This window comes from Carex rostrata, chromosome 5 (genome assembly GCF_964058835.1).
Source record: "Carex rostrata chromosome 5, lpCarRost1.2, whole genome shotgun sequence".
In the NCBI taxonomy this organism is placed as follows: Eukaryota; Viridiplantae; Streptophyta; class Magnoliopsida; order Poales; family Cyperaceae; genus Carex; species Carex rostrata.
Window position 1 is genome coordinate 5474606 of NC_135922.1, and position 26504 is coordinate 5501109.

Genomic DNA, 26504 nt, shown 5'->3' on the forward strand with positions numbered 1-26504 from the left:
ATTATTATTATTTGAATTATTATTCTTGGAAATAATTGTTGTCCACAGGATAAGAATCTCCAACGTCCTCAATTTTTGTTAACAGTTTGCCATCATTCAATATATTTGGTGGTTTTAAAAGTATCTAATTTCTTCTATTCAATGAGATGTTGACAGTTGTTGCTAGGTCAGGGCAATGACTTTAGCTTTGCATCTCTTTTGCGTTTTTTTAATCAAAATATGTTTAATGATATACTAAACATTTTTTTATTTTTTAAAAAATAAAAAAATCTGATTTGTCACTGAAACATACACTACTAGAATTCACTCTTTTTTCATGCTCCCAAAAATGGCTTTTTCCAAGAGATTATCCTTGAAAAAAGCCCAAAAATCGCCATTTTCAAGCGCTACCCTTGAAAATACTACCGTTGATAATACCCTCCTTGGAAATAGTCAGTATTTCCAAGGGGACCGTTGGAAATACTCTTTTCTAGCTTTTTTCAAGAGACTACCCTTGAAAAAAGGGCCGTTGAAAATACTTTCAAATTTGGCCACTGTCTACATTATTTTCAAGGGAAGCATCGTGGAGCCCACCAGATTATTTTCAAGGGGAGCATCGTGGAGCCCACCAGATTATTTTCAAGGGGAGGGAACATGGGTCCCACTTGAACATTTCCAAGGGTGACACCCCTGGGACCCACTTGAGTATTTTCAAGGGCAGTTTATGGAGGACCCACCCCAGCAAATTCATGGCCAACAAAAATGGGCCCCACCTGGTCAGATGTTGGTGCTATTATTTGAATGGATTCATGTATTTTTTTCATGGATATACCTCTAGAAATACTAGCCTCCTTTTTTTTGTACCAAAATGTTTTCATTGGATAATTCTCCATGTACCAACCCAATATTCCTTTACAATCCCCAATTTACATTCAAACTGATAACACATCTTACAAATCAATAGAAAACACATTGAGAAAAGAGATTGCAAAGCATTTAATAAGCATAAATAATTAATATAGTATAATCAACACATTGTATCAAAAGAAGATGAAAAACCCTTTACAACACAGTATTGTGCGCTTGCACACTACTAATATACTCAAAATATACTCACTATGCTATGAGTTAACAAAAATTCACATAATAAGTTACCACCTAGTTTGTTGATATGCTAAAAGTTGTAAATTCACCAAAATGTGCACTTTCGGATACTAAAAGGTCTGGTTCAAGTTGAAGGTAGATTGCCACCTACAATATTAAGAAAACATCCATGTGAAATTATCAAGTCTGACACCTACAATATTAAGAAAATAAATCATGAGAATTATTAGTTTGGAAATGCATTTTGCAAAAATGTAATAAGTTACTAAAAATTGTACTCTACCTTGCTGCAGACATAATAAAATCTTGAATGTAAAGTACATATTGGTACCTAGGACTAACATGGCCATACCATTGTAAATAGACAGTAGATTGAGAGTGAGTCTATGATACTATGCATATTACGATTTGGCACCGTGCTACGGCTCTATATTCAAGTTTTCAAATCCTAATGGTCGATCCGAACCGTTCATCTTGTTCTCCATATTAATATGTGTTTGGAGACCAAATTTTACACGTTTTGAAATTTTTTTACTAATTTTTTAGATATTTAGAAAATCACTTGATCTGAAAATTCTGAACCATCCAAAAACATTAATTATTTATGATTCGTAATATATATAAGCACTTGACACAAAATTTGAATTGAGCTTTAACAAGTACACATATATATACCTGTGTTGGGTGGTGACATATCAGTACAACTTACGGTATTGCCTCTTTGTTTTACCCATTTATTTGAATTTGGGGTTTTCTTATCCACATTACAAGGTTTCGTTGCTGCATAACAAATGTATACTAAAATTAGCAAATTTGAATAAAAGTATAGGTTAATGAAGCCAAGATTTATCTTACTTCACACTGATAGCCTGATATCAATTGTATCTGCGCGCTATTATTACACAATGTCTCACCATAGTTCGTATAAGCACCACTTCATTTATTTGAAATGCAAAAAGGAAACAATGAGCAATTAATGTCTAAATTAAATGTTTATATAACTTGAAATAGCATATTTTTCAAATAAAGTTTGAAGTACCCGAATCATGTGCCATACACATATCTGTGCATCTCTAGAAAATACAGGTGTCATTATCTCTATGAACCTATGGATTAATTAGTTAATTGCCAAAGCTTAGATCCAAAAAAAATATAAAGGGCCATACGAGAGTTAAATGTCAGTCAGTTTTCAACAAGTTGAATTTATATCAAGATAACTAAAAGCAACTTGATATAAATCACCAAATTGAGAACTTGATACAGGAGTTAAATACCAGGAAGTGAGAACTTGATCTGGAAATCACCAAATTGAAATAGCATGAACTTGTGTAGCACCAACTCCTGTGTCAAATTGTTCTTTTGCTAATCCCACTACCTTTCCTGAAACAAAAATTCACCAATTGTGACTTAGTCACTGATAAAAAAAATGCTATAACAGTTGTAGTTGTAAAAATGTATGAATGAAAGCCAAAAATTAAAAATTAGGTGCTATAACAGAGATAATTAAACAAACACAAACCTGGATTGGATGTTAATGGCCTTAGGGTAGAGGACGCTTTGAGATTTGTGCCTCAAGAAATTAAACGATTGCCCACCTTCCTCCTCGGTGCTGCTCATTTTCCCCACTATTATACTGGAGTCAAAATTGCAATTATATATATAAAAGTAAACTTGTAATTGTATAAATAAAAGCAAACTTCAGCTGTAATGAATTATTGTGATCCTATTATTTTAAAAAGTTCAAAAAAATAATGCTATTGTTTGATGTAACTAATAAAAAAGTCAGCACCAAATAGCAATTTGTTTAGAGTTTAAAACTGTTGTAAATCCTCAATTTGAAACTATATTTATCCTGATATTTATAAATTATTTGAAACTTATGTGGTGTTTGTATCACATGGTCCATTTGGATTTATGATAATCTATTGACTTTCTATACCGTTTCATATGAAGATTAAAATTTTACCAGTGGGAAAGATATTAGAGAGGAGTAGAGACCAACAATAGTGAAGGAGGAGTTTGTACTTCTTACTGATCCTGCTGAAATTGATGTTGAGAAAAAAAAATTGAGCATTTAGATTAGATTTACAATTGGAAGATACAATATTGATGGAGAAATTCTGAGATCATAGGAATTTAAGATTTGGACAAATATCCCCCCCCCCCCCCCCCCCCCCCCCCCTCTGTATAACTATGCTGTGCAAAAATTATGATACTTAGAAGCCATTGAACTTTGTAGAAATCAACATTCAAATGTAACTTCCTCATAAAAAAAAAAAAAAAATTCACAGTGGTATGAGACTGATAACACTCTTAAAAATGGTGGAACATAGAGGTTGTTACTTTGTAGAAATCATGATTTTCAAATGACATAAGCCAGATATTGTAACCTATATTCTTAAAAAAGAGTTGTGCCGGAAAGGTGATATTGAGAAGGCATCATCTTTTTTGGATGTGATGTGATCTACAAAAGGCATGTACCTATAAGCTGAAAAACTAAAAATAGTAATTTACGTACCAGACATGTATCTTTCTTGCACAAGAAACCGCTCTAACCAACAGTCATAATTTACCGACAATTCAATTTAAGGCCTAATCGCTCGATTTCAAACAACATGGAGAAGGAGAAATAACTTAGAAAAAAGTCAATTTACCGGATAGGTTCCAACTTCGGCTCGGCAAGGCTTCACGGTGCCAAGACGGTCTCGATTGGTCTCCTCCGCCTTGCTTCTGAGGCCGTTAACTGAGGACCCAATGAAACCCTAACTGGGTTTGAGTAGTTAATGGAGAAATGAGGGGACCGCATACTGCAAAATCGCACAAGAAAGAGAGACTGAGAGGGAAGGGAGACCGATCTAGGTTACTCTCTCGTGCTTGCTTTGTGGGCTACGGGGTAGATTTGAATTTGGGTGCGGCTTCTATTTGGGAGAAGTTGAAGAAGGCGGTTTCAAAATTCAATTTGTGTTGCTTGGAGAGTACAGGGAGGAGAGATTTCGCTAAGTCCAGGAGAAATAGAAAGGAAAGATATTGTATTTATTGGGAGTATTCATGTGCTCTAAGGTAGCATAATATTTCTGTTTAGATCAGAGTCGTCTGATCATCATTACGCACTAATATTAAAGAACTATATGCATCGTCTGGCGTCGGATCTAAAGAGAAATACTATGTTACCTCAGAGAAATAAACTCCCTACCCACAAATTCTAAAATGAAGATATCGAGACCATTCATTATCTATCGAACGGCTCAGAGTTTGATATTTACTGATTAGCTAATGAATGTACAACAAATAATATAAAAAATATTTTAAAATTATTTACATCTCCTATGACCAAATTATACTTATAATTTTCAATTTGATAAACTTTTGTTATTATTTGCCTCTTCGAATTTAACAAATATTTGCGGACTGTTCATTTTCATGTGCATAATCGACGGTCAATCTGCAGTGAAATGATTCCAAATTTATTTTGAAAATGATCAAGAAAAAACATTGAACAAAACCAACGTAAAAATTATGAAATTTGATTGTGTCTGAGTTTCTATCCAATGTGAAGTATGTATGGCCCTTCGATCTTCCGATATTCCGTCGGCTTGATGGATAGATAAATAAAAATAAAATTTCATCAAACTTTGCTGCAGGAAAATAAATTCAGTGCTCTTTAATTTCAACGGTTCCGATCGACCAACAGACGAGGTGTTTACGTGCGCCTTCATTAATTCACGATGCAAGAGTTTATGTTCTATGTTTCACAAACTCTTGCATCGTGAGTTAATGAAGGCGCACGTAAACACGTCATCTGTTGGTCGATCAGAACCGTTGAAATTAAAGAGCACTGAATTTATTTTCCTGCAGCAAAGTTTGATGAAATTTTATTTTTATTTATCTATCCATCAAGCCAACGAAATATCAAAAGATCGAAGGGCCATACACACTTCAAATCTGAACCGTTTGATTCAAATTAAGATGCGTGCACTCTACTTCAAAATCCATGAGTGAATGATCAATTTTCGTGCACACATATCTTAATACAGATCGGACGGTGTAGCAGCTTATTGGACTCAAAAACTCTGTTCTCTTTTTCCCTACCTTAGCGTCGGCATAAGTTGTGAACTTGTGATAGCTGTTTTCTGCTTTTAGCAGCATGTGCTTGCCCAAATTCTAGCGGGAGTCTTCCCGCTAATTTATTGCCAAAATCCCCTCTTACGTTGAAGTACCAAAAAAATCTATGTGTTGTCCGCTTCAATTTATTTTTAATGAAAGGCAAACATCTAAACCCTCTTCTCCTCAATATTTCCTCTTCTCAAATACTCTATAAGCGGGAAGAAAGCCGATCGTCGGAAATGCCAAAGCAAACCCGATCATCGAAGGGCAAACCGTACCCATCGGAGAAATTCTCAAGCAAACCGAGAACCTTCTAAGACACTGGTACGTAGAATGGTCTAATATGTGCGGTAGAACCCTAAACCGTAATTAAGCATTATAGCATTAGAAATTAGAAATTGGTCTAATTCGGTTGCTTTATGCCATTCAACTCTTAATGAGCACCGATCTGCTCTTTTTGAGATTGGCTCATTAATTAACTCGTTTAATTGGGGATAAGCTGATGTCAGTCAATTCAATTCAAATGCATATTGTACAACACGTGTATAACCAATGTTAAACCAGCGAGCACCATATGTTTGTTGAAATTCCCAACTGAAGCTCATATATATTTTTGTCACAACAACTGTTTGCTGAAATACTTAACCCTTGTTGTTATTTATTTGATTATCATCTGACTAATAATTTTGCTGAATGCATGATGTAGACAGTACCTTTCAGACTTCTGGAAAAACCAAAGGACGACTTTAGTCTAGAATTGTAAGCAAGGTTTTGTTACTTTGTAATTGTTGAGAGTAAGACTGTAAGAATATGTGTTCATCTATATGAGTGCCCAATGATATTTACTAGTGCAAAAGCAACCCCATATATGCTGAGTTGGCAAAGAGAATCAAAGGGTAGATAACAAGCATTCAGCATGTTATCTACCCTTGAAATTAATTGGATATAGGAATTAGCATGTTTATAATACCATAAACTCAAAAAATTAAAAGTATATCAGGTCCATGCTAAGTTTTCAGAATGAAAGAGACTAAAACCGGTACTAAAGAACGGGTGCCGATACTGACACGGACCTTGGGCAATTTTACTAAAAAACTCAAAATATTAGAGTTAAATTGTGGTATAAGCAATGGGACTTAATTCATTTATTATATTTCATGGATTGCATTTTAGTAATTATTTTATATGCTTTGGGCAATGTAAAGAGATCAAGGTTTCTTGCTATCACAATTTAGGTAGAGGCAACATCTAATGGAAGGTCTCGACTGGCAAGGTGCTTTCAAAGACATTCGTGTTTCAGTTAACTGGCTCAAGGCTAATGGCTCATCCAAGGTAATTATTTTTCACCATTTTCAGATATATCCCCATAAGCTTGCATATTTTATGTTTTTTTCTCTTTAAAACAAATTTTCCATTCTTCAGTAAAATTTCCCTTCTTTTAGACATAAATTTGGATTAATGCTTCTTGTATGCCAACTAATATTTTTTGGGGGCTTCTTGTTTGTACTCCTTTGGTTGAGAGGGTCATATACAGTACCTGAAATCGGGGGCTTGCCTTGTAAGATCTGATGTACTGGTTTAGGATTCGGAGGTGCCAGTTCTGGTCGATTTTGCGGCCCCACCGAGGTGTTGGTTTCAATTAATTTCAACCAGAACATAAAATTGATTGGTAATATCTAATATGGACCATTATTAGAAGTAAATTTCTGTGTTACATATATATTACCACATGGTGCTACCATACATGAAGTTACTGTTAATAATGGTTGATATAGCCCCATCAATTTTATAGTGTCACATGGTGCCACCTCACAAAATCAAAATATAGATTTCATATCTCTTGGTGTAGCCATAATTTTTTTTAATTATTCTTTAATGAAATTTACTCTTGATTATGCAACCAGGAAAATGGGTTTTGAAGATGCAAGTCAATGCCCACAATTTGGCAAATTGGTCCTTGATTATTTGAGAAAGACAAACGGGCCGGTATGAAGAGAATATTTGCATATTTTGAGAGGAGCCAAATGCTGAGGCTTTCTATGTAAAACTTATGGAAGAGTTAGAAAAATGCATAGTTGGGTAGTTTGCATACCACCGGGATCAAGCCACTTTTATGATTAGCTAGGTAATTGATTGTATTGGTCCCTTTATAATTTTTTTTTATTGTCTAGGCCTATCATTAGTATCATTATGTAAATCTGCCGTCATCAGTATCATTGGTGCCAAACATCTCAATATATATATGTGTGTGTGTGTGTCTATATATATATATACACATATACATATATAGATTATGGTTTACCAAGTTATATTGAATTATAATTTACCTTTATTTCAGATTCGAAACATCCATGAAGAGATAACTGTATTGCCAAAATGCCTAAGGATAGTACCGAGCTTGACATACTGTTGCCATGGGTACCTACGGCGTCTTGAGTGCTGTAGCTCCCAGCTCGCAAATAATGCTTAATTTGTTCCAAAATAATCGGATGGAAATGTTAAATTGTCATTACTAGTGATACTTTTGAGAAAATAAAATCATGTAAAATATGAACTTGCAAGGTCATCACTTCATTTTGAGTGAAGTTATGAAGTGGGGGCTAAAGGGAGGTATAAATTTTGTTTTTAAACAAACTATACAAATCACTCAGATCTTTTTTTTATCACAATTTTTTGTATCTTAATTAATAAGATTGGTTTTATTTCAAGGATTAAAATTTAAGTTTTCATTCTAATGTTTCAGTTTATTTCAATTAAATGCTGCTTGCTGTGATTTACTTTTGTTGAACATTGAAACTGGTATCTCAAATAATAAAAAATGTTTCTGTCACTAGGAGTTAAACTTTTCCAACGGTAGCCTCATGAAAATATTATATCTAACTATAAAATAATATAAACTGAATCAATAAAATATTTTCAAGAGTGTGCTCCAGCATTTTCATGGGCCTCAGCATAAAATAATATAAACTGAATCAACAAAATATTTTCAAGAGTATTTTGCTCCAGCATTTCCATGAGCCCCACTATAAAATAATATAAACAGACTTACCAAAACATTTCCAAGGGTAGTCCCTTGAAAATAATATGGGCTATCAATAAAATATAGCATTCGTTCTGTTTAGCGGATCATGGGTCGTGCAAAAGTATTTCCAAGGGTGGATAACAAGCATTTTCAAGGGTTGGCATCAGGGATTTCCATGCGCTACTATTTTCAAGGGACTACCCTTGAAAATAGTTAAATGTGTCAGCAAACTCGATTTTATTTCCAAGAGCCCTTCTTACCCTTGAAAATACAGATGCTACCCTTGAAAAAAACGGAAATTCTAGTAGTGATATTGATAGGGGACACCACACAGATTCTCCCCCCATTCTGAACTAATTAATCATTGATACGGTCAACACAGACGTTCAGAGCGAATCAATAATTCAGTCCTTACTATTTAAAAAAAAAAAAAACATCAATTCAGTATTATGACAAATTAATTTTTTTAATTTCTATAAAAAAATGTATAATGAATGTAAAAAAAAAAAGTTCATTATTTAAGCCTACGGGCAGTTTTGTAAAATAAGAATTTTGATTAATAAAAAAAATTGATGTTTCTGAGCAATTTTGGTGCAACATATTTCAAAGTCAATTCCTTAATTACCCCTGAAAAGGGGGCCAGAACCCAGCTTCTGCGTTCTTCATCCAGCTGTTGTAAATCTAATCAATCAGCTTTGTATATTCTGATGGGCAAAATTGGATAAATATTTGAACAGAGGAGTTTTGGTTTCATGCAGCGCAAATAACAAGTACAGCTCTGTTTTGATTCTATAGTACATGCGCTGTATGAAGCCCAAATTCTTCTGTTAAAATCTTTACCCGTTCATTTCCTGTAACCATTTATGTTGTGTGAAATTGTGAATTCAACCCGCAGCAACACTGTAGCACACGGAAATGTCGCCGCAAAGTAATCAGAGAAAATGCTTTCATTCACGTGGTGGGACCTCTGGCTCTGGGTTCTAAAGCTACTCTGACGAATAATAGTGCACCACGTGGCCATGACCGAAAGAAAAAAAAGGAAATATGACGCGTTGTAAGTTGTAACGTTTGGAAGGCGCTATTTGTGTGGTCAACTATGTAATATAATGCAAACTCAAACGCGAAATGGGTTGAGTCATTCGTTGCACGTTGCACATTTTTTTTTTTTTGGTTCTTACGTGGCCCGTAGGCCTACAAAATTTCTTCCAAGTTAAACACTGGTTCACTAGATCCCCTTCTGTCGCAACCATATAATTTCCCTTGCTTAGCTAACCTATGAGCTAACATCAGGTTATGCTCTTCCCTGTTACAATGAACTGTTATCAAATTATGGTTTTCTTGCGTCTGAATCTTCCAAGCCAACCATATATCTTCGTAGGATCTCCAATCTGTGATGTCTGGTAAACGGTTCTTTAGAGCTAATACCATTTCCATAGAATATGAGTATAGGACCCCTTCCCCGTGTGCAATTTCCGCCAACAACTTGTAGCCAGCAACCACTGCCTTGGCTTCAGCTTGTACCGAGTTGACTGCTTGGATTGCACTTGAAATCCAACAGACTATGGATCCTTCCCGCATCACACATGCCCCAATTCCGGCTTTCCCTCCCTGGTCCCATGCCCCATCCACATAACATTCATATCGAGATACGTGGTTTAGAGAGTGTTCTCGTTGCACTCGGTGATCAGCTGAGCTGTCGCTTGGCCTTGGGACTTTTGGAATACCTGCAGCGATTGTGCTATACTTGCAAGAGTCACTCTCCTTATTGAAAAATGCTTTACATGCCCCCACTGTTTGCACCTTTGCACCATGCACTGCTTCATTCCTCATACGCCAAATTGCCCACAAATTACACACAAAGGAAGTGAGCTCAGGTTCTGACAATACCTGGGCCATTTGCAGAATCGTTTCCTTAAAACCCAGAACCATGTTTTCAGTCCTCAATGGTACCACTGAAACTAGCCATGCCCTTCTTGCAAAGTCGCAATGAAAAAGAGCATGCATGATTGACTCCGGTTCTAGTCTGCAAATAGGGCATAATGGGGACAAGTGTCTCATTCTTGCTGCCAGTACATTCATTACAGGGAGAGCACCATGGACCCCTCTCCAGAGGAAAAGCCTCAACTTTGGAGCTAACTTAGCACCTGACCACACCCATTCCCAGAATTTCTTATCGGGGAAATTGGTTAAGCCTCCTCTCAGGAGCTGATAAGCCTTTTTGACCGAAAATTTTCCGTTTTTGGAGAAAGTGAATATCAGGGTGTCTGTTGCCGGGCTTGGGGAAGGTTTCACTGTTTCTAGAGTAGCTATCATGAGTGCCCGGCTGAAACCAAGCAGTTGTTGGAGAGCCTCAAAATCCCAATTTCTTGATATCAGGTCTATTAAGGAAGCCACAGTGATCCGCCTTTGCACAGCCATGGTTGCCCTAAGTTCCTGCCAACCCGGGAACCATGGCTGTGAGTACACTGGGATTCTTTCACCACTTCCAATTTTCCAGGCAATGTGCAGAGATAAGAGTGGTCTGAGTTCCATAATTTGCTTCCAAAGCTTTGAGCACCTGTTTCTTCTTTGAGTTGTCCATAGAGCACCTCTCGGAAAATACTTAGCCCGTATGATGCCAGCCCATTGAGCTTCCTCCCCCATCGCCAACCGCCAAATTGTTTTGAGAACCAGAGCCTTGTTTGTTTCTTGGAGACTCCTAAGCCCTAGCCCTCCCATACCCTTTGGAGTAGTGACCGTATCCCATGCCACATATGCTAAAGATCTTCTATCATGCTTACCACCCCAAAAGAAGTTTCTTGCTATGGCCGTCAATTTGACAATCACTTTTTTCGGGATAAGAATCGTACCCATCGCATAAATTGGCAGACTGTCCAGCACCGATTTGATAAGCACCAACCTCCCAGCATGTGTTAAGAAGTTTGCTTTCCAATGGTTTAATCTCTTCTCAAATGTCTCGACCAAATAATCAAAAGCTTTGGTACCTTCCACTGAAATTGGGAAACCCAGATATCTCTCTTCTGATCCCGCTTCACTGATTTGCATTCTGATCCCGCTTCACTGATTTGCATTCTATTCATCAGAATAGCCTTCTGATCCCGTTGCACATTTCCTAACATAAAATATTACATGCATATTTTTAAAGGAAATTTTTTTGGTGTGTCCATTCAAACAGTCAATTTTTCCATTAATATATCATAATAGTCAACTTTTTTATATAAACTTAAATTTCTTTCATCTATACCCTTCTATTTATTTGACTTTTTTTTAATTATTTTAATAAATAAATTGACAAATATACCCTACCATTTTAAATGATAGAATAAGACAAAACTTGAACTCTAGCCATGACTAACGAGTCCGAATTTGATTATTGGATCCTATTTTATTTTGAATACCAAAAGAGTTTATCGAAATGAAACAAAATCTCTACATAAGATGTTTCATTTCGATAAACTCTTTTGGTATTCAAAATAAAATAAGACCCAATATCCAAATTCGGATCGTTAGTCATGGCTGAGTTCAAGCTCCTTCTTCTTATGTTATTTCTTATTCAATTGAGTTAAAAGACCCTCCATTTAAAATGGAAGGGCATATTTGTCAATTCATGTATTAAAATAATTAAATAAAAAGTCAAATAAATAGAAGGGTATACAAGAAAGAAATTTAAATTTATATGGAGAAATTGACTATTTTAAAAGTTTGAATGGCACACCGGAATTTTTTTTTTTAAAGTAAATCCATATTATATGTTTAGGTGCCTAAAAACACTATAGAAAAATTTTCCTGTTTATTTTAAAAAATTTCTATTCAAGTGTATCAATCGTTTTCTCTCTCAAAAAATCATCATATAGGATTGCAAAATATTTTCTTTTGTATAAACCTTTTTATTTTTGTGAGTTGTCATATACTAAACAACATAACAAATTTTATCTTTGCGTTAGATATTAATATGTACTTATTTTTGCGTCTAATATTAATATAAAAGTGATTACCTGATGCTGATAGGCGGCTCCAGAAAATGTTCTTTTCATAAAATATTTGTACAAATTAAGTGATTTTTTTGCTATAAGCTTTGTAATTAATCATCTCATATTTTATAATTGTCAACAATTGTTAAAAAAAGTTACAAATTAAAAAAAAATGACAACTGACACCATTTATTTCTTCTTAAATATAAATTTGTAGGTATATACATCTGTTGAAATTAATCTAACTTATTTTTTAAACTTAATCATGAGTTATAAGAAAAAAAATTCACAACGGTATAACTAAAATAATAATTAGACCTTGTATCTCTACTTTAACTAACTTTCAAAGAGAAAGAATCATTAAATGCTAAATTATTAGATATGTTTGCACCAATATTAAGAGATAAGGATGCTAAGGGAGACAAAATTTTAGGAAGTCTCAAGGAGGCCACCGCCCCATTACTATGACAATATGCTTTTCATAATATACAAGTTAATACCAAACTGTTAGAGATAATATATTTTGAAAAGTGCCTCTGTCAAATCAGTTTATTTATTTATTTATTTATTTATGACCTTGGATAACAAAAAAAAAATTATAGTTGAAACCTCCTGTCAGTGATCTGTCAAGATTTGGGAGGATATAAATATCATAGTATGAATTATCAGTATCCGTATCCGTATCGGCCGATATTTCCTACTATGATAAATACTTTCATTTTTTTTCTTTATTGCTCTCCAATCATTTGGTTTTTAAGTCAAATGTTGATTATTTTTTAAAATCACTAACAATTAATAAAGTGTTTATTTATTTATATTTTGGTAAGTACGCTTGGATCAGCTGTCAAGATTATCAAATAAGTTTGTAGTCAATTTAATTTATCTTTTATTATTATTTAATAGCAGAAACGATTAGCTGAATAGTTTAATCAAGATGATCTAATAAAATTATTTGTATAAAAGAGATCTCATTAAAAGCCACAAGATTTATGAATTATATATATAAAGAGAAGGAATTATGTGCTTCTCTTTATATGCTTCATTTAGGTATTTGCTGTTTTAAGTGAAATTTGCAACACATCTTTGAATCTGCTGAAATTCCCTTTATTCCAAAGAGAATTTCAGAATCCCTGCAATCCCTCTCTCTCCATATTTCTCTCCTCTCTCTCTTCTTTCTCTCTCATCAAAGAGTTAATGAGAGAGAAAGAAAAGAGAGGAGAGAGATAGAGAGAGAGGATTGTAGGGACTCTAAAATTTCCTTTGAAATTTCAACGGATCTAAATTCCTCATTTATTCTAAAGTTATTTTACCTTTGTATATAATTTTAATAAAAACAATACATACTTCTAATTTTATCAGTAGTTATATCATTTTTTTTTATATATCAGTAATACTAAATGTATGCATATATGCTAGGAGTCAGGGGAGTTCATCTGTTCAGATGAAGTCTCAATCGTCCATTAATTAATCAGGATCATTGATCAGTAAATTAGGCTTTTATACATGCGTTACATGTTGTCAACCGTGGAGAAGTTTATATTTAGTGAAAACCGGTCAGAAAAAAAGAAATTTATTTTTTCACAAAACACTACTGTCATTCACTACCTCTCTACTGTCATTCACTATCTCTCTGTCGGTTACCTCTCTACTGTCATCCATTATCTCTCTGCCGGTGACGTGTCACGTCTTCCAATAAGAAAACGCTAGTGCGTTCTCACATTTTCAATGGTGGGCCGGGAGCATAAAAGAAAAAAAAATAAGAGGACCTGCAGATTTCGCATTTTCTATTAGATCTATTTAATGACTTAGTCTCAATAGTTTTTAAATTTTTTATGGTGAAGACACACTGTAACTAATTTTTTATGGTGAAGACACCACTGATTCGCTCCCAAAAAATATATAGTGTGATCAAACTATTGTGTTATAGTCTCATCCATGGAATGAAATAAAGAAATAATTCATCTTTTTTCTGAAATTAATTTTATTTATTTCTAAAAATAAAAATAAAAATTGCGACTGAACTATGTTGATAAGGTCCGTTTACCCTGGAAAAAGCTAAAAGAATGTTAGGTATTTGTTTGCTTTAAAAAATAAGCATGAGGAACAATTCGAAAGTTGTAAAAAGGATTTTATATTATAGAATAATCTTTTATGATAATACTTTTTAAGGATAGCTTTTTTTAGGTATTTGCTGTTTCAACTTTTAAGAGAAATTTGCATGCCATTTTTATCTCATTTATCTTGAAAGTTGTTGAGGCATCTCTTTCAAGTTTCAACAGAGTAAAAAAATTAAACTTATAACTTTCTGCATTTTTGTCTTGAATAAATTCACCAATATTATTATACTATCACATCATTTCATTAATATTATTTACAATTAGTTCATTTCACCTTTGTATATAATTTTAATAAAAACAATACCTACATTTAATTCTACCAGTAGTTAATTTCACGTATCCTCCTCAAAAGTTTCAATATTACGTATTTTTTCTTCAAAAATTTATAATATCTTATTTACCTTTCAAAATTGTAGAATCAGATATTTACCCAATTCATCAATTTATTCATTAATTTCAAATTCACCCCCCTTTCAAATTAATTCATAATTCTCATTTTACCTTTGTAAGAAAAGCAAGCTGTTACTGTATCTCTACTAAGAGATCGATAAGGATACCAATTACCAAGGAGACAATTATAGGAAGTCTCAGAGAGGCCACCGCCCCATTAGTATAATAATATGCTTTTCATAATATATAAGTTATATGATGTTGATTATTACAATACAAGTAATAAATCCTAGTTGATACTCAATTCGGTTGCAAGTGTATAACCTTGTCAAGTAGTACTTAGGGATCGTCTCCACATGGACAAGTTGGAATATTAACTCTAACCTAACAATTTAATTTAGTAAAAGAAAGTAAAAAGGTTTTGTGTTTGTTCAAGTGGTTTGGTTTCGATTAAAATGAATTAAACTAAAGTCTTTAAAGCAAAATTAGGTTTTTAACAAGAATGAGAAATTAGGGTTTCTTAGGGTTCCTCTCCACAAATGTCATGACTAATTGGTTTATAGATTTTGTTCTTATATTTATGAAGGCACAGTTGGATGTTGTAGGTACAAAGTGATATCTCTATATTAATACCATCTTTAAATTAGAATAAACGTCACCTCTCGGTACTTGGCTACTCTAATCTAAAGTCATTAAGTTATTACTGTCCCAATTGATCTAGAAAACTATCTTTCACCTCTCGGTACTTAACACAATTTTCTAAACTATTAGGTAAAGCCCGTATAAGACAAGCGTCACCTCTCGGTAGTTAGCCTATCAAATACTCTATTCCTTATGGTCTGGACCTAATATTCAATTTCTCAATTGCAAATACCAAATCCTAGGGTTTCATGTGATTTCGATTAAGTCTTCACAATCAATTAAAATAAAGAATAGATCATAACAAAGAACAAGAATATATAAAATAAAACCAACTAAATCATAACAAAAGTTTCAAGTACAGCCCTAATCAACCCTAGAAAAGCCTTTAGCCAGTCATGGCTAAAGCACAAATGAAATCAAAAGAATAAAAGAGTCCAAAGGAAAGAAATTAATAAACCGGTTGATCAATGATGTTCTCTCCTTCCTTCTTCTCTCTTCCTTGCTTTTCCTTGCTTTTCCTTGTTCAAAACTAGAAATTCTGCCCTAAAAAACGTCATTAATCTGTTCTACAGGTCCCCTTTTTATACCCCCTCTAAAACCTAGAAATAACTAACCAAAAATAGCAAATTCGGGCTTTGAACCGACCTAATTGCGAGCCGCAATGAATGGAGCCAGTTAACAGACTATGCAGAAAAATATGGAGAGGTCATTGCGGACCGCAATATAGGTCCTTGCGGGCCGCAATAAAAGTTCGGGAAATGCTGTCTGGAAGCTGGCTCTGTCTGATAATGTTGCGGCCCGCAATAACTTCATTTCGGTCCGCAATAAATGTGAAAGATACTCCAAATTTCGTGTTGACTTGCTACAGATCTCCCGTTTTGCTCCGTTAAGCTCCAAGCACTTGATTACCTGCAAAATAAACATAACTAGGGCAGTAACTTGAACTTTTGGACATTTCTAACCTAATCAAACTAATTTCAACAAAACTTGGCTTAATTTACATAACAAACCCTAGGTTTCAATAGATACAATTTCGGCTTATCATTATATCATACTATTAGGGATAATATTTTGAAAAGTGCCTCTGTCAAATCAATTCATTTTTAGTTGAAACCTGTCAGTGATCTGTCAAGATTTGGGAGGATATAAATAGTTTTCTCCAATATGGCTCTCCAATCATTAGGTTTTTAAGTCAATTTTTTCTTTTAAATCACTAACAAGTGTTTATTTATTTATATTTTGGTAAGTGTGTTGGCTCAGCTGTCAAGATTATCAAATAAGTTTGTAGTCAATTTAATTTATCTTTTATTATTATTTAATAGTAGAAACAATTAGCTCAATAGTTTAATCAATATGATCTAAGAAAATTATTTGTACAAAAGAGATCTCATTAAAAGCTGCAAGATTCATGAACTATAAATATAAAGAGAAGGAATATCAGTTCATGAAAAGATATATTTCTGGCCAAAAAAATATATATATAAGTGTGTCTCACACTGGTTCTATCTTGGTTGGGTATATATGCTTGTTATCTTGATTGAAACATCATGTTGTTTGTATGAGAATAAAGTATGTCTCATATGATATAAATGGATGAAAACATCATGTTATCTTTTATTATTATCTTGACTGAACCAATTTTTTTATTAATAGAAACTAAAAATAATAATTTGTCAAAAAAAGATGAATTCTTTTATTTTTAGATAAATGGATGAAACCAAATTAATGGTTCGATTCCTATTGGAGAGAGGCCAGCATGTGAAAAATCGATGGGGTGAGTTGGTCTCGTTTCAATGATAGACCGGGTGTAAAAATTAAAAGAAAAGAGAGGAGATGATCTGCAGATTTCATAGTTTTTCACAATTTTTATTGGAACCGAATCAATAGTTTAGTCTCAGTAGCTTTTGAATTTTCTATGATAAAGACACGCTGCAACTAATTAAAAACCACTATAACAAAAATCATAGATTCAGTTCCAAAAAATATTTAGTGTGACCAAATCGTTGTGTTTCGGTCTCATCTATAGGATGAAAAAAAGAAACAATTCATCTAGTTTCTGAGAATTTGATTTTTTAATTTCTAAAAATAAAAAATAAGCAACCTAACTATGTTGATAAGGTCCTTTGACCCTGGAAAAAGCTAAAAAAAATGTTAGGTATTTGTTTGCTTTAAAAAATATGCATGTGGAATGGAACAATCCTAAAGTTGTAAAAAAAAAATTATATTCTGGAATAATCTTTTATGATAATGCCTTTTAAGGATTGCTTCCTTTAGGTATTTGCTGTTTCAACTTTTAAGAGAAATTTGTATGGCATCTTCATCTCATTTATCTTGAGAGTTCGCATATTTCTCAACAAACTGTATATAAAATTATACTTACAACTTTCTGTATTTTTGTCTTGAATAAATTCACCAATATTATTCTATCACATTATTCCGTTAATATTATTTACAATTAGTTAATTTCATCTATGTATATAATATTAATAAAAACAATACCTACCTCTAATTTTATCAGTAGTTTACTTATCTCATTTTTTATGTATATTAGAAAAATATAGCCGTAAGTGAATTCAAATTTTCAGACGAACAAAATTATTTTTGTAGGTGATTCCATTTTTAAACCATTTTATGTACATAGAGAAAAGAATATATATGACAAATTAAATCCATAAAATATAATAAATATTATTTTCTCTATATGTACATAAAAATTATCTTTTAGTTTTGTTTTTACGTGAATCAATAAGTTAAAAAATTGGCGTCCAAAAATTATTCATATCATTGTATTTTTGCAAACATGTGATAACAATCAAAATCAAGTTAAAATATCATGATCTTTATATGTATATAGAGAAAATAATGTAGATCATATATAATAGTTTTATTTTGATACTTAAGTTTTAAATTTTGAGTTATTAAAATTTTAAAAATGAAGACATGACAGAGAGATTTCAATGTCTCCTTATTGTTTTTAGGTTACATCCAAAGAATATCATTTAAGACTTGAAAGCTAAAAGAGCAACAGCATTACTTATTCTTTAGCTTCAGCTTGAATTAACCAAACACAAATAAGAACAATTTTAAACCCCTTATAACTGAGATTTCACCTGATCAATCCGAGCTCCCTGCACAATTTAAATTGAAATTAGTGTAAGTTTAAAAAATAAATAGATAATCCTCTAATTGCTTTTTTTGCTAGATAATCGCATGGCTTGAAAAATGCACCGTATAATTTGCACCAAGTCATCAGTCTACTATACACATATAATAATTTGTTCCCATTGTATCAGCCCAAAACAATATGCCTCCCCTGATATATACAAAAAATATATATATGATGAAGAGGGATCTAATTACATTCTTTTTTGGTGACACTGAATTACATTCTATATTTTCAAAGTCCAAACAGTTGATTCAAACCGTTCAACATTATGGATATGTTAAAATGTGCTTGCAGATCAAATTTTACATTTTTTTGAATTTTTTTTACTATTTATTAAGATGAGTTAAAAAATTCAATGGTTTAAATATAGCGATTTTGTTAAATACTTAATAAATAGTAAACAAAATTTAAAAAATGTAAAATTTGATCTCCAAGCACATTTTAATATATCCATTATATTAAACGGTTTGGATCGACTATTTAAACTTTGAAAACTTTGAAAATCAAGAGTGTAATTCGGTGTCACCAAAAAAAGGTGTAATTGGATCCTTCCTCATATATGATATCAATTATGGTCAATATATGAAAAGTAAAACAGCAGTAATGCCCTTGTAAAAGAGCAAATTTACAAAACTTGAGGGGTTTTAATAAAAAATAACTTGTAAGAAGGAAAACCCATGCCCATGATTGATGCAATATCCAGGACAGGAAATTTGACTGAAATACCCTCATCAAGTATCCGACATGCCTCATTCACAACTGGGAAAAACATCTCTACTATATCCTTATCTGTTAATCCTGCAATCTGTCATGGGCAAGTGTGTCAATTGCATTAGAAGACAGAACATTTTTCTTATACATACCACATGATTTTATTTTCTAATAAAGGGTAAAATTGGCACTTCTATAAATTTAAAACGAGTCTTAATAGAAAAGTCAATAAATTGGGTAAATATGATACTGTGAATTTTAGAGGGAGGATACGTAATTTTAAAGTTTTTGAGGGGTATATGTGAAATTCCCCCTTAGCATATTTATACATCTGCCTACTTTTGCTGCTAAAAGCATATCTGTTCAAGGAATGGTTTCAGGAGTGCTACAAGAGGACAATTTATCACAATTTTGATCACTTCAATTATTTTAGAATCCATTGGCTCATTGATTTGTTTCACTAATCCATAAAATCTTAAACAAAATACAAAGAATGGGAGAATATGGGTAGAAAGAAAAGAAAACAGTACATGTTAACATTGAAAGATACCATGGAATCGGTGGCAAAAACCAGATAACCTCCTTGATTTTTCAACATATTTTGCAATCTCAGGATCTATGCTTGCCTTTCTCTTATCATCATAAATGTAAAAAACCTTGCCAGAAGATTCTCCTGGCAAAAATTTATAAATAGACCTTAGGACCAGTTGTTTTTACTGCCTGTCAGAGACAAGGTTTTAATAGAGAAATATATTAGTCCAAATTTTTTGGCATTGTTTTTTCTTTCATTTTATTTATAAATTTATTGTAGAATGATGAACGTAACAGGAAAATTATGTACCGAGTAAATAAAGAAAAAGATTAGAATAATATTCCTAAGAGAGGCTATGGTATTATGCATAGCGCAGATGAGTCCATACTATGGATCGATATCTCCATGTTTAAAGTTCAAAAAGTCGATCCGAGTAGCTTAACATGATCTCCATATTAAAATGTACTTGGAGACCAAATTTTATATTTTTCAAAATTATTTTAGTATTTTTTTATATCGGTTAAGAATCACTACTGTCGACTGGTCCAAAATTCTATAGCTCAAGTGATTTTCTACCTATCTAAACAAATTGTAAAAAAAAAAAAATGTAAAATTTGGTCTCCACATACATTTTAATATGGAGTCATGATGAACGGTTCAGATTGACTATTTTGACTTTGAAATGGAGATATTGATCCATAGTACGGACCAATCCGTGCTATGCATAGTATCATAGCCTCATTCAAAGAACAATATTAGCATTGGGCTGGTTCTATTGCATGTGAATCTTTCTATGCAATAATTATAATGGGTATATATGCAAATTGTTCAGCTATAAAGAATAATAAATGATACATTTGTAGTCTACGCTTGCCACACTAATGACCACACAATGTTGTAATTATTCTCTGTTGCATGTGAACTGATACAGACTGCTTGATGCATTATTCAATGTTGTAATTTCATCTGGTACAGAGTACTACGAACTGTTTGAACAGAAAATCAGATTCTAATTTCAATGTTGTGTGGCTTTATCAGCATTAGTAGCGCAATTGGTATTGTACCGGTAAGAAGTGGTATGAGAATTCTTGATGCAATTACCAAATTCCAGTAGTTATTTGAGAATTGCATCTATACATTCTTTACTGAATTAAAGAATGACATTTAAAATAGAAGTACAATTCAATCTAAGAATATAATATTGGGCATTGCTAGTTCAAAGGGGCACTGTTTTGAAAACCCAATTTCGTTTAATTACCAGCATTCTTTTGCAGTGAAGTAACCCTTTAGCTTGCAAACCTTCCTCGCTACACAACAAACACAAAAATAGATGGAGTACTTTAGAATTTGAATGTACTAGAAAGACCATGGTAATTTATTTATTTACCTAGAAGTGACTTTTGAACCGGGATCAATAATTCATATCCAAAACATTTTATATTTTTTTCCAGAACACACAAATAAGTATTTTAATTTTTCTTACGGCCGCAAAAAATATTGAGTGAAAAATGTTGATCCGAGTTATTGGTCATAGTCTTTCTAATAAATTATATTCTATAGTATTTCATCTATTTTCAAAGAAATATAAAAATATTTTTAATATCTCAACAGAAAAAATAAAAAATCATAATATCTTCTATTTAATCAAAATAGAAAAATCAGGAATCTTAAATTTAATATTTGGCTCTGTCGGAATGATGTCAAATCAAATAAAAAATTAGAACTGCCAGGATTCACGATGGTTTGGGCATTTTTAAAATTTCTCAAAATATATGGGTAGTTTTGTAATTTATATTTAATGTTGAATATTAATAAAAAAAATTGACAAAATTACCATTGTTAAGAATTTATGGATTGATTGTTTTACATGACTGAAATTTCTAATCCCATCCTGATTATCTATATAGATAAAAAGTAACATTGGTTGTATGGTTGATGGGAATACTTTACTCAAATTTATAATAGCCCACTATCTCTAAATAGCAAATTAAATAATAGAAAGTACCTTGCAGTATACGATTCCCTTAACCACTGCGTTCATGAGCCAGTGTTGTCAAATCTTGATTCATAGTCGTGAATTACTCTTGCTGCAGTAAACCTGAGTAACCACTACGTTCATATAAATTTGAGCAAATCCTCATCATCATCATCATCTTCATCATCATCATCACTATATATATTCTGACTGGTATGCATAGAAAGATTGATTAAGAATTGGTACCAGATCATATAAATTTCATCCGAGTTGGTTTAATTTAGAGGATAAACAGATTGTAACCATGACAACTCGAATGTAAGAGTACCGTATGACATGACTACCAAAAAATGTATTTCCTGAGCTGAATGGTATGCGTGGAAAGAAAAAACAAAGTAAAGAAATATGACCAATAACTCGAGTAAAAGAAATAAAGCTTAGAAAGTAGATATTGACACTTATCAATTATCTACCAACAATATTATATAATAATAGGAACTTGGAAGTTCCTCGTAGTTTATTTCATGCTGCAAGCACCACTCCTTTAATCCAGGGCAATGACGAACCTCAACTTCGCAAGGCTCTGCAGGAAGCAACTCATGCACCGATACTTGCAATTTTTTACAGAATGCAATCTTCAAACTTCTGAGTGAAGGAAGGTTTGTCAACCCCAACAATGAGGTCCCATATGAACCCACCCCTGCTCTTGTCAATTCAAGAGATGGTTCCATAAACGAGCACAAGTTCTTACAATAATGGATGGAAAGTTTGACCAATGATTTCAGGTTTTGTATTCCAGGCATAGATACTAGCTGATAGCACTGACAAATTTCCAACTGTTCAAGTTCTAATGGCAGGGACTCTGCTTTTAAGAACTGCAAACTATAAAAGGAGGTAATTATCAAATACTTTAGCTTGCATAGGCTGCCGATCCATTCTGGAAATGGAATGCCATTGCAACCTTCTATTTCTAGCTTGGTAAGGGTGAGGCTGGAGACTAGCCATCACCGAAAAACAACTCTGTTCTTCAAGAAATATGTTCTCACCTCTTTTGATCTTTAAATGAAATATACTGTGCAGTCTAGTGCCAATCAATTCTGGCACATCAAATATTTCCCCTAACGAATCCTCATTCCAGTTTAGTGCCAAGTGTTTCAAGTTATGCATACTCATAAGGTTAGCACATCGGACATCCATTAAATTGGAAATATTTTTCAATCCAGTTAGACAGAGTTTTCTGCCCAGATCATGAAAATTCTTTAACCATCCTATTGTCTTGCATTCAATCCCCACCTCTAGTTCTTGAATTTCTACAAATTTGCTCAAGCTAGGTAAACAACTCACACCAGTATCCCAGATTTTCAGAGTTTTAAGATCTGTAAGGCTCCCCATGTCAATAGGAAACTCTTCAAGAAGCACGCATTCCATAAGACAGAGTTTCCTCAAGGCCTTTAATTGACAAAGGGAACAAGGCAACACCCGGAGGCCAGAACAACATTCAATTCGGAGCTCTTCTAAGCTAACTACATTTCCTATGTTGTTTGGTAACTCCTTAATTTTATCGCATGAACAAATAGAGAGTTTCCTCAAGGCCTTGAGTTGACAAAGGGACTCAGGCAACACCTCGAGTTTATCACATTTATTAATTATCAGCTCTTCCAGGCTAATTAGATTTCCTATGTTGTTTGGTAACTCCTTAATTTCACCGCATTCACCAATAGAGAGTTTCCTCAAGGCCTTGAGTTGACAAAGGGACTCAGGCAACACCTCGAGTTTCTTACATTCATTAATTATCAGCTCTTCCAGGCTAATTAGATTTCCTATTTTTCTTGGTAACACTATGAGAGAACATTCCTCAAGAGAGAGATTTTGCAAGCTGTAAAGGGAACATATGCATTCAGGTAACGTTTCAACATTACCAAGTGAAAGATAACGAAGATGTTTCAAATTACCAATGGAGGAAAGAGATTGACGTATTCCATAACAATGGGAATCCATTTGTAGAACTCTTAATTTTGGTACCATTGAAAAGTCAAAAGTATCACTAATGTTTTTACTATGCAAAATGAGTGTACGCAGAGTAGTGACCTTGTCAGAGGGTATAGGATCTTCTAATATCACATATTTAGCGATATACAAATGATGTAGTACATTAGGAAAAATTGGGAGCTTACTAAACGTAATTGAAAGGCAACCATTTTCTGAATTACGTCGTGCTAAATCATGAACAATATCATGCAATTTAAACTTCCGGCAAACCAAATCATTCCTCTCAAACATGCTAACTTCTCTTTCAAACAAGGACCTTTGACACATCTGCTGTGCATATTCAAAACCAATCTTTTTTGGAGTCTTGTTTCCTTTAGACTCAATAAAACCCTGATACATCCATAATTTCACCAAAGCTTCTACATCGTACACGTGATCTTTAGGAAACACGGAACAATATAGAAAACAAGACTTCAGGTATGTGGGAAGGCGTGCATAGCTTATTTGAAGAGGTGGAAATATCTCATTGCTAGCATCTGTCTCCCATAGTTCGCTTTCCAAAATCTCTCTCCAGCTCTCTTCTTCGGCCTCATGCCTCAAAAGGCTAGCAATTGACTTCACAGCCAGGGGCAACATTCCACACTTTTTTATGATTTGCTTCCCGATTCCTACCAACTTTCGGCTCTTATTCTGATCTACGCCACCAAATGCATAATGTTCGAACAATTGCCAACATTGTTCAGTTGACAAACAACGAATTTTTAATGTTGGCTCTGTTTGCATGATTAATGCGACAGGATCGTTCCTTGTAGTAACTAGAATTTTTGCAAATTTTGCTGACATAAAAGGAGTCTGAAATGAATCCCAAAAACTCTTCTTCTCATTCCAGACATCATCAAGGACCAAAAGGACCCTTTCCCCACTTATTACCCTCAAAAGATTCTCTTGCAAAGCGCCCAAATTTGTAATACTACACGCATTTCCTGTAATAGACTCCAGTGATTCTTTGGTGAGCCTTTCAACATTGAAATCCTCTGATACGCATATCCACCCAAATTTATCAAACTGTTGTTGGATTCTTTGATCATTATAGGCAAGTTGTGCAAGGGTTGTTTTGCCAATGCCCCCCATGCCAACAATTGTCACCACTGAAACAACGTTACGTTCAGAGGACAATACTTCAATCAGCTTCTCCTTTTCACTCTCTCGCCCAAAGATATTCGACTCAACTACAAAGGGGCCTACTGGAGCTATTTGCAATTCGTTGTTGCAACGCATGGGCCCATCTCCCTCTGACAATTGAAGTGCTATCCGATGTTCCATAATCTCATCAAATCTGCTCCTTATTTGCTGAATTTGACCAAGCATGCCGTATGGAACCTGGAGAGTTATAATTACATTGATAAATGTATGACCTACTATAATGTTCTTGTACACAACTAGTTGTATATTACAGGTGTTTGCATTTCATAAGCAATTTCATTATTTACTCTTTGCAAAAGGAAATTAAATTAAATTAAATTAATTACCTGAATTAGTTTCCTTTTACGAGAATCTTGTGAAGAAGCATCTCTTGCCTCAACTTCTGCCTGTAAGACTTCGTAGTGGTACTCACCCAGTACATCCTCTGCATCATACGCAACACCATTGAGCTCCTTCAACCAAAGCTTGACTGACTTGTCTCTGATCTCCCTCTGCTCAGCATCGTACAGCGTGGCCTTGATCCGCTCCAGCATCCCCTGCAGTTTTTTCAATTCAGCCTCAACTTGGTGGTTTTGATCTGCTGGAGGACAGTTGGAAGAAGACGGAGCTTGTGCAGATGCAATGACAGAGGGCAGCAATTTGGTGAGAAGGTTGTTAATCACTCCACGTAGACCCATCATGGTTCTACAATTGCAAACTCTGTTTTCTCTTGTGCTGTTGATATGAAAATGAAACGAAAGATATATGTTAGATAGAAAAATAAATTATTGGGGAGTCGGAGAAGACTGTGAGTCAAGTAAAGTAATTATTGAAAATTTAAAAAAAGTAAAGTAATTATTCCCACGGGTTTTCCTCAGACTACTGTAATAGATAGCCGGATTATGTGTATATATTGCCTCAACTTCTAATTATTCCCACGGGTTTTCCTCAGACTACTTTAAAAAAAGTAAAGTAAAGTAATTATGTGCAACTTTCAGTGAAGCCAACTTGACTCAATTATTTGATCCACTTTCCTCACTTTTTTCAAATCTTGACATTTTAAATTTATCACTGTCGATGCACTAACAAAAAAAAGGTGACACCACATGAGATGTTCAGACGCACAAAATGATATAGAATTAATTATAATATGTAAATCCGAGACACTTAGCACTATCCCTATCCACTCATTTCTACCTTTATTATATTATTTTATTATTTTTTATATAAGGTCTATCTATTTTGTAAAGCAACCATGTATAGGGTTGCACAAAAAGTTTGTAGTTCATGATTGATTCGCAAAAAAGTTCGCTATTAATTCAATTTGAAATTAGTTTGTTCTGAAACAAATCAAATCACTTCGGTTCGAATCTTATTCAAATCAAACTCAAACTGGATATAATTCGTTCGAAATTGTCGCAAATTATTTAAATTCGAATCTCAAATAATGCAACTAATGAATTCAACAATAAATTTTTTAACAATGCAAGAACAAAATTTATATCGGAGCTCAAAATTGTTAATATAATGATAACTTATAATAGAAAAATTATTTTAGCAGTGTAACAAATTAACAATGGAATAAGTATCATTTGACTAGGTCCATGCCATGATTTTAAT

At 33.5% G+C, this 26504-nt stretch overlaps 1 protein-coding gene across 1 annotated transcript in view; it reads right to left on the reverse strand.

The window, feature by feature from the left end:
- The window catches only part of LOC144553755 (uncharacterized), a 59275-nt gene that overhangs the window by 23019 nt on the left and 9752 nt on the right, over positions 1-26504 (reverse strand). Inside the window, exons 3-6 of the mRNA XM_078301956.1 lie at positions 25232-25636; positions 21744-25082; positions 20997-21045; positions 19398-19879 (exon numbers count right to left, since the gene is read on the reverse strand). Of these exons, the coding sequence (XP_078158082.1) occupies positions 22596-25082; positions 25232-25636 (2892 nt within the window). The 3' untranslated portion in view covers positions 19398-19879; positions 20997-21045; positions 21744-22595. The remainder of the gene's footprint in view (positions 1-19397; positions 19880-20996; positions 21046-21743; positions 25083-25231; positions 25637-26504) is intronic.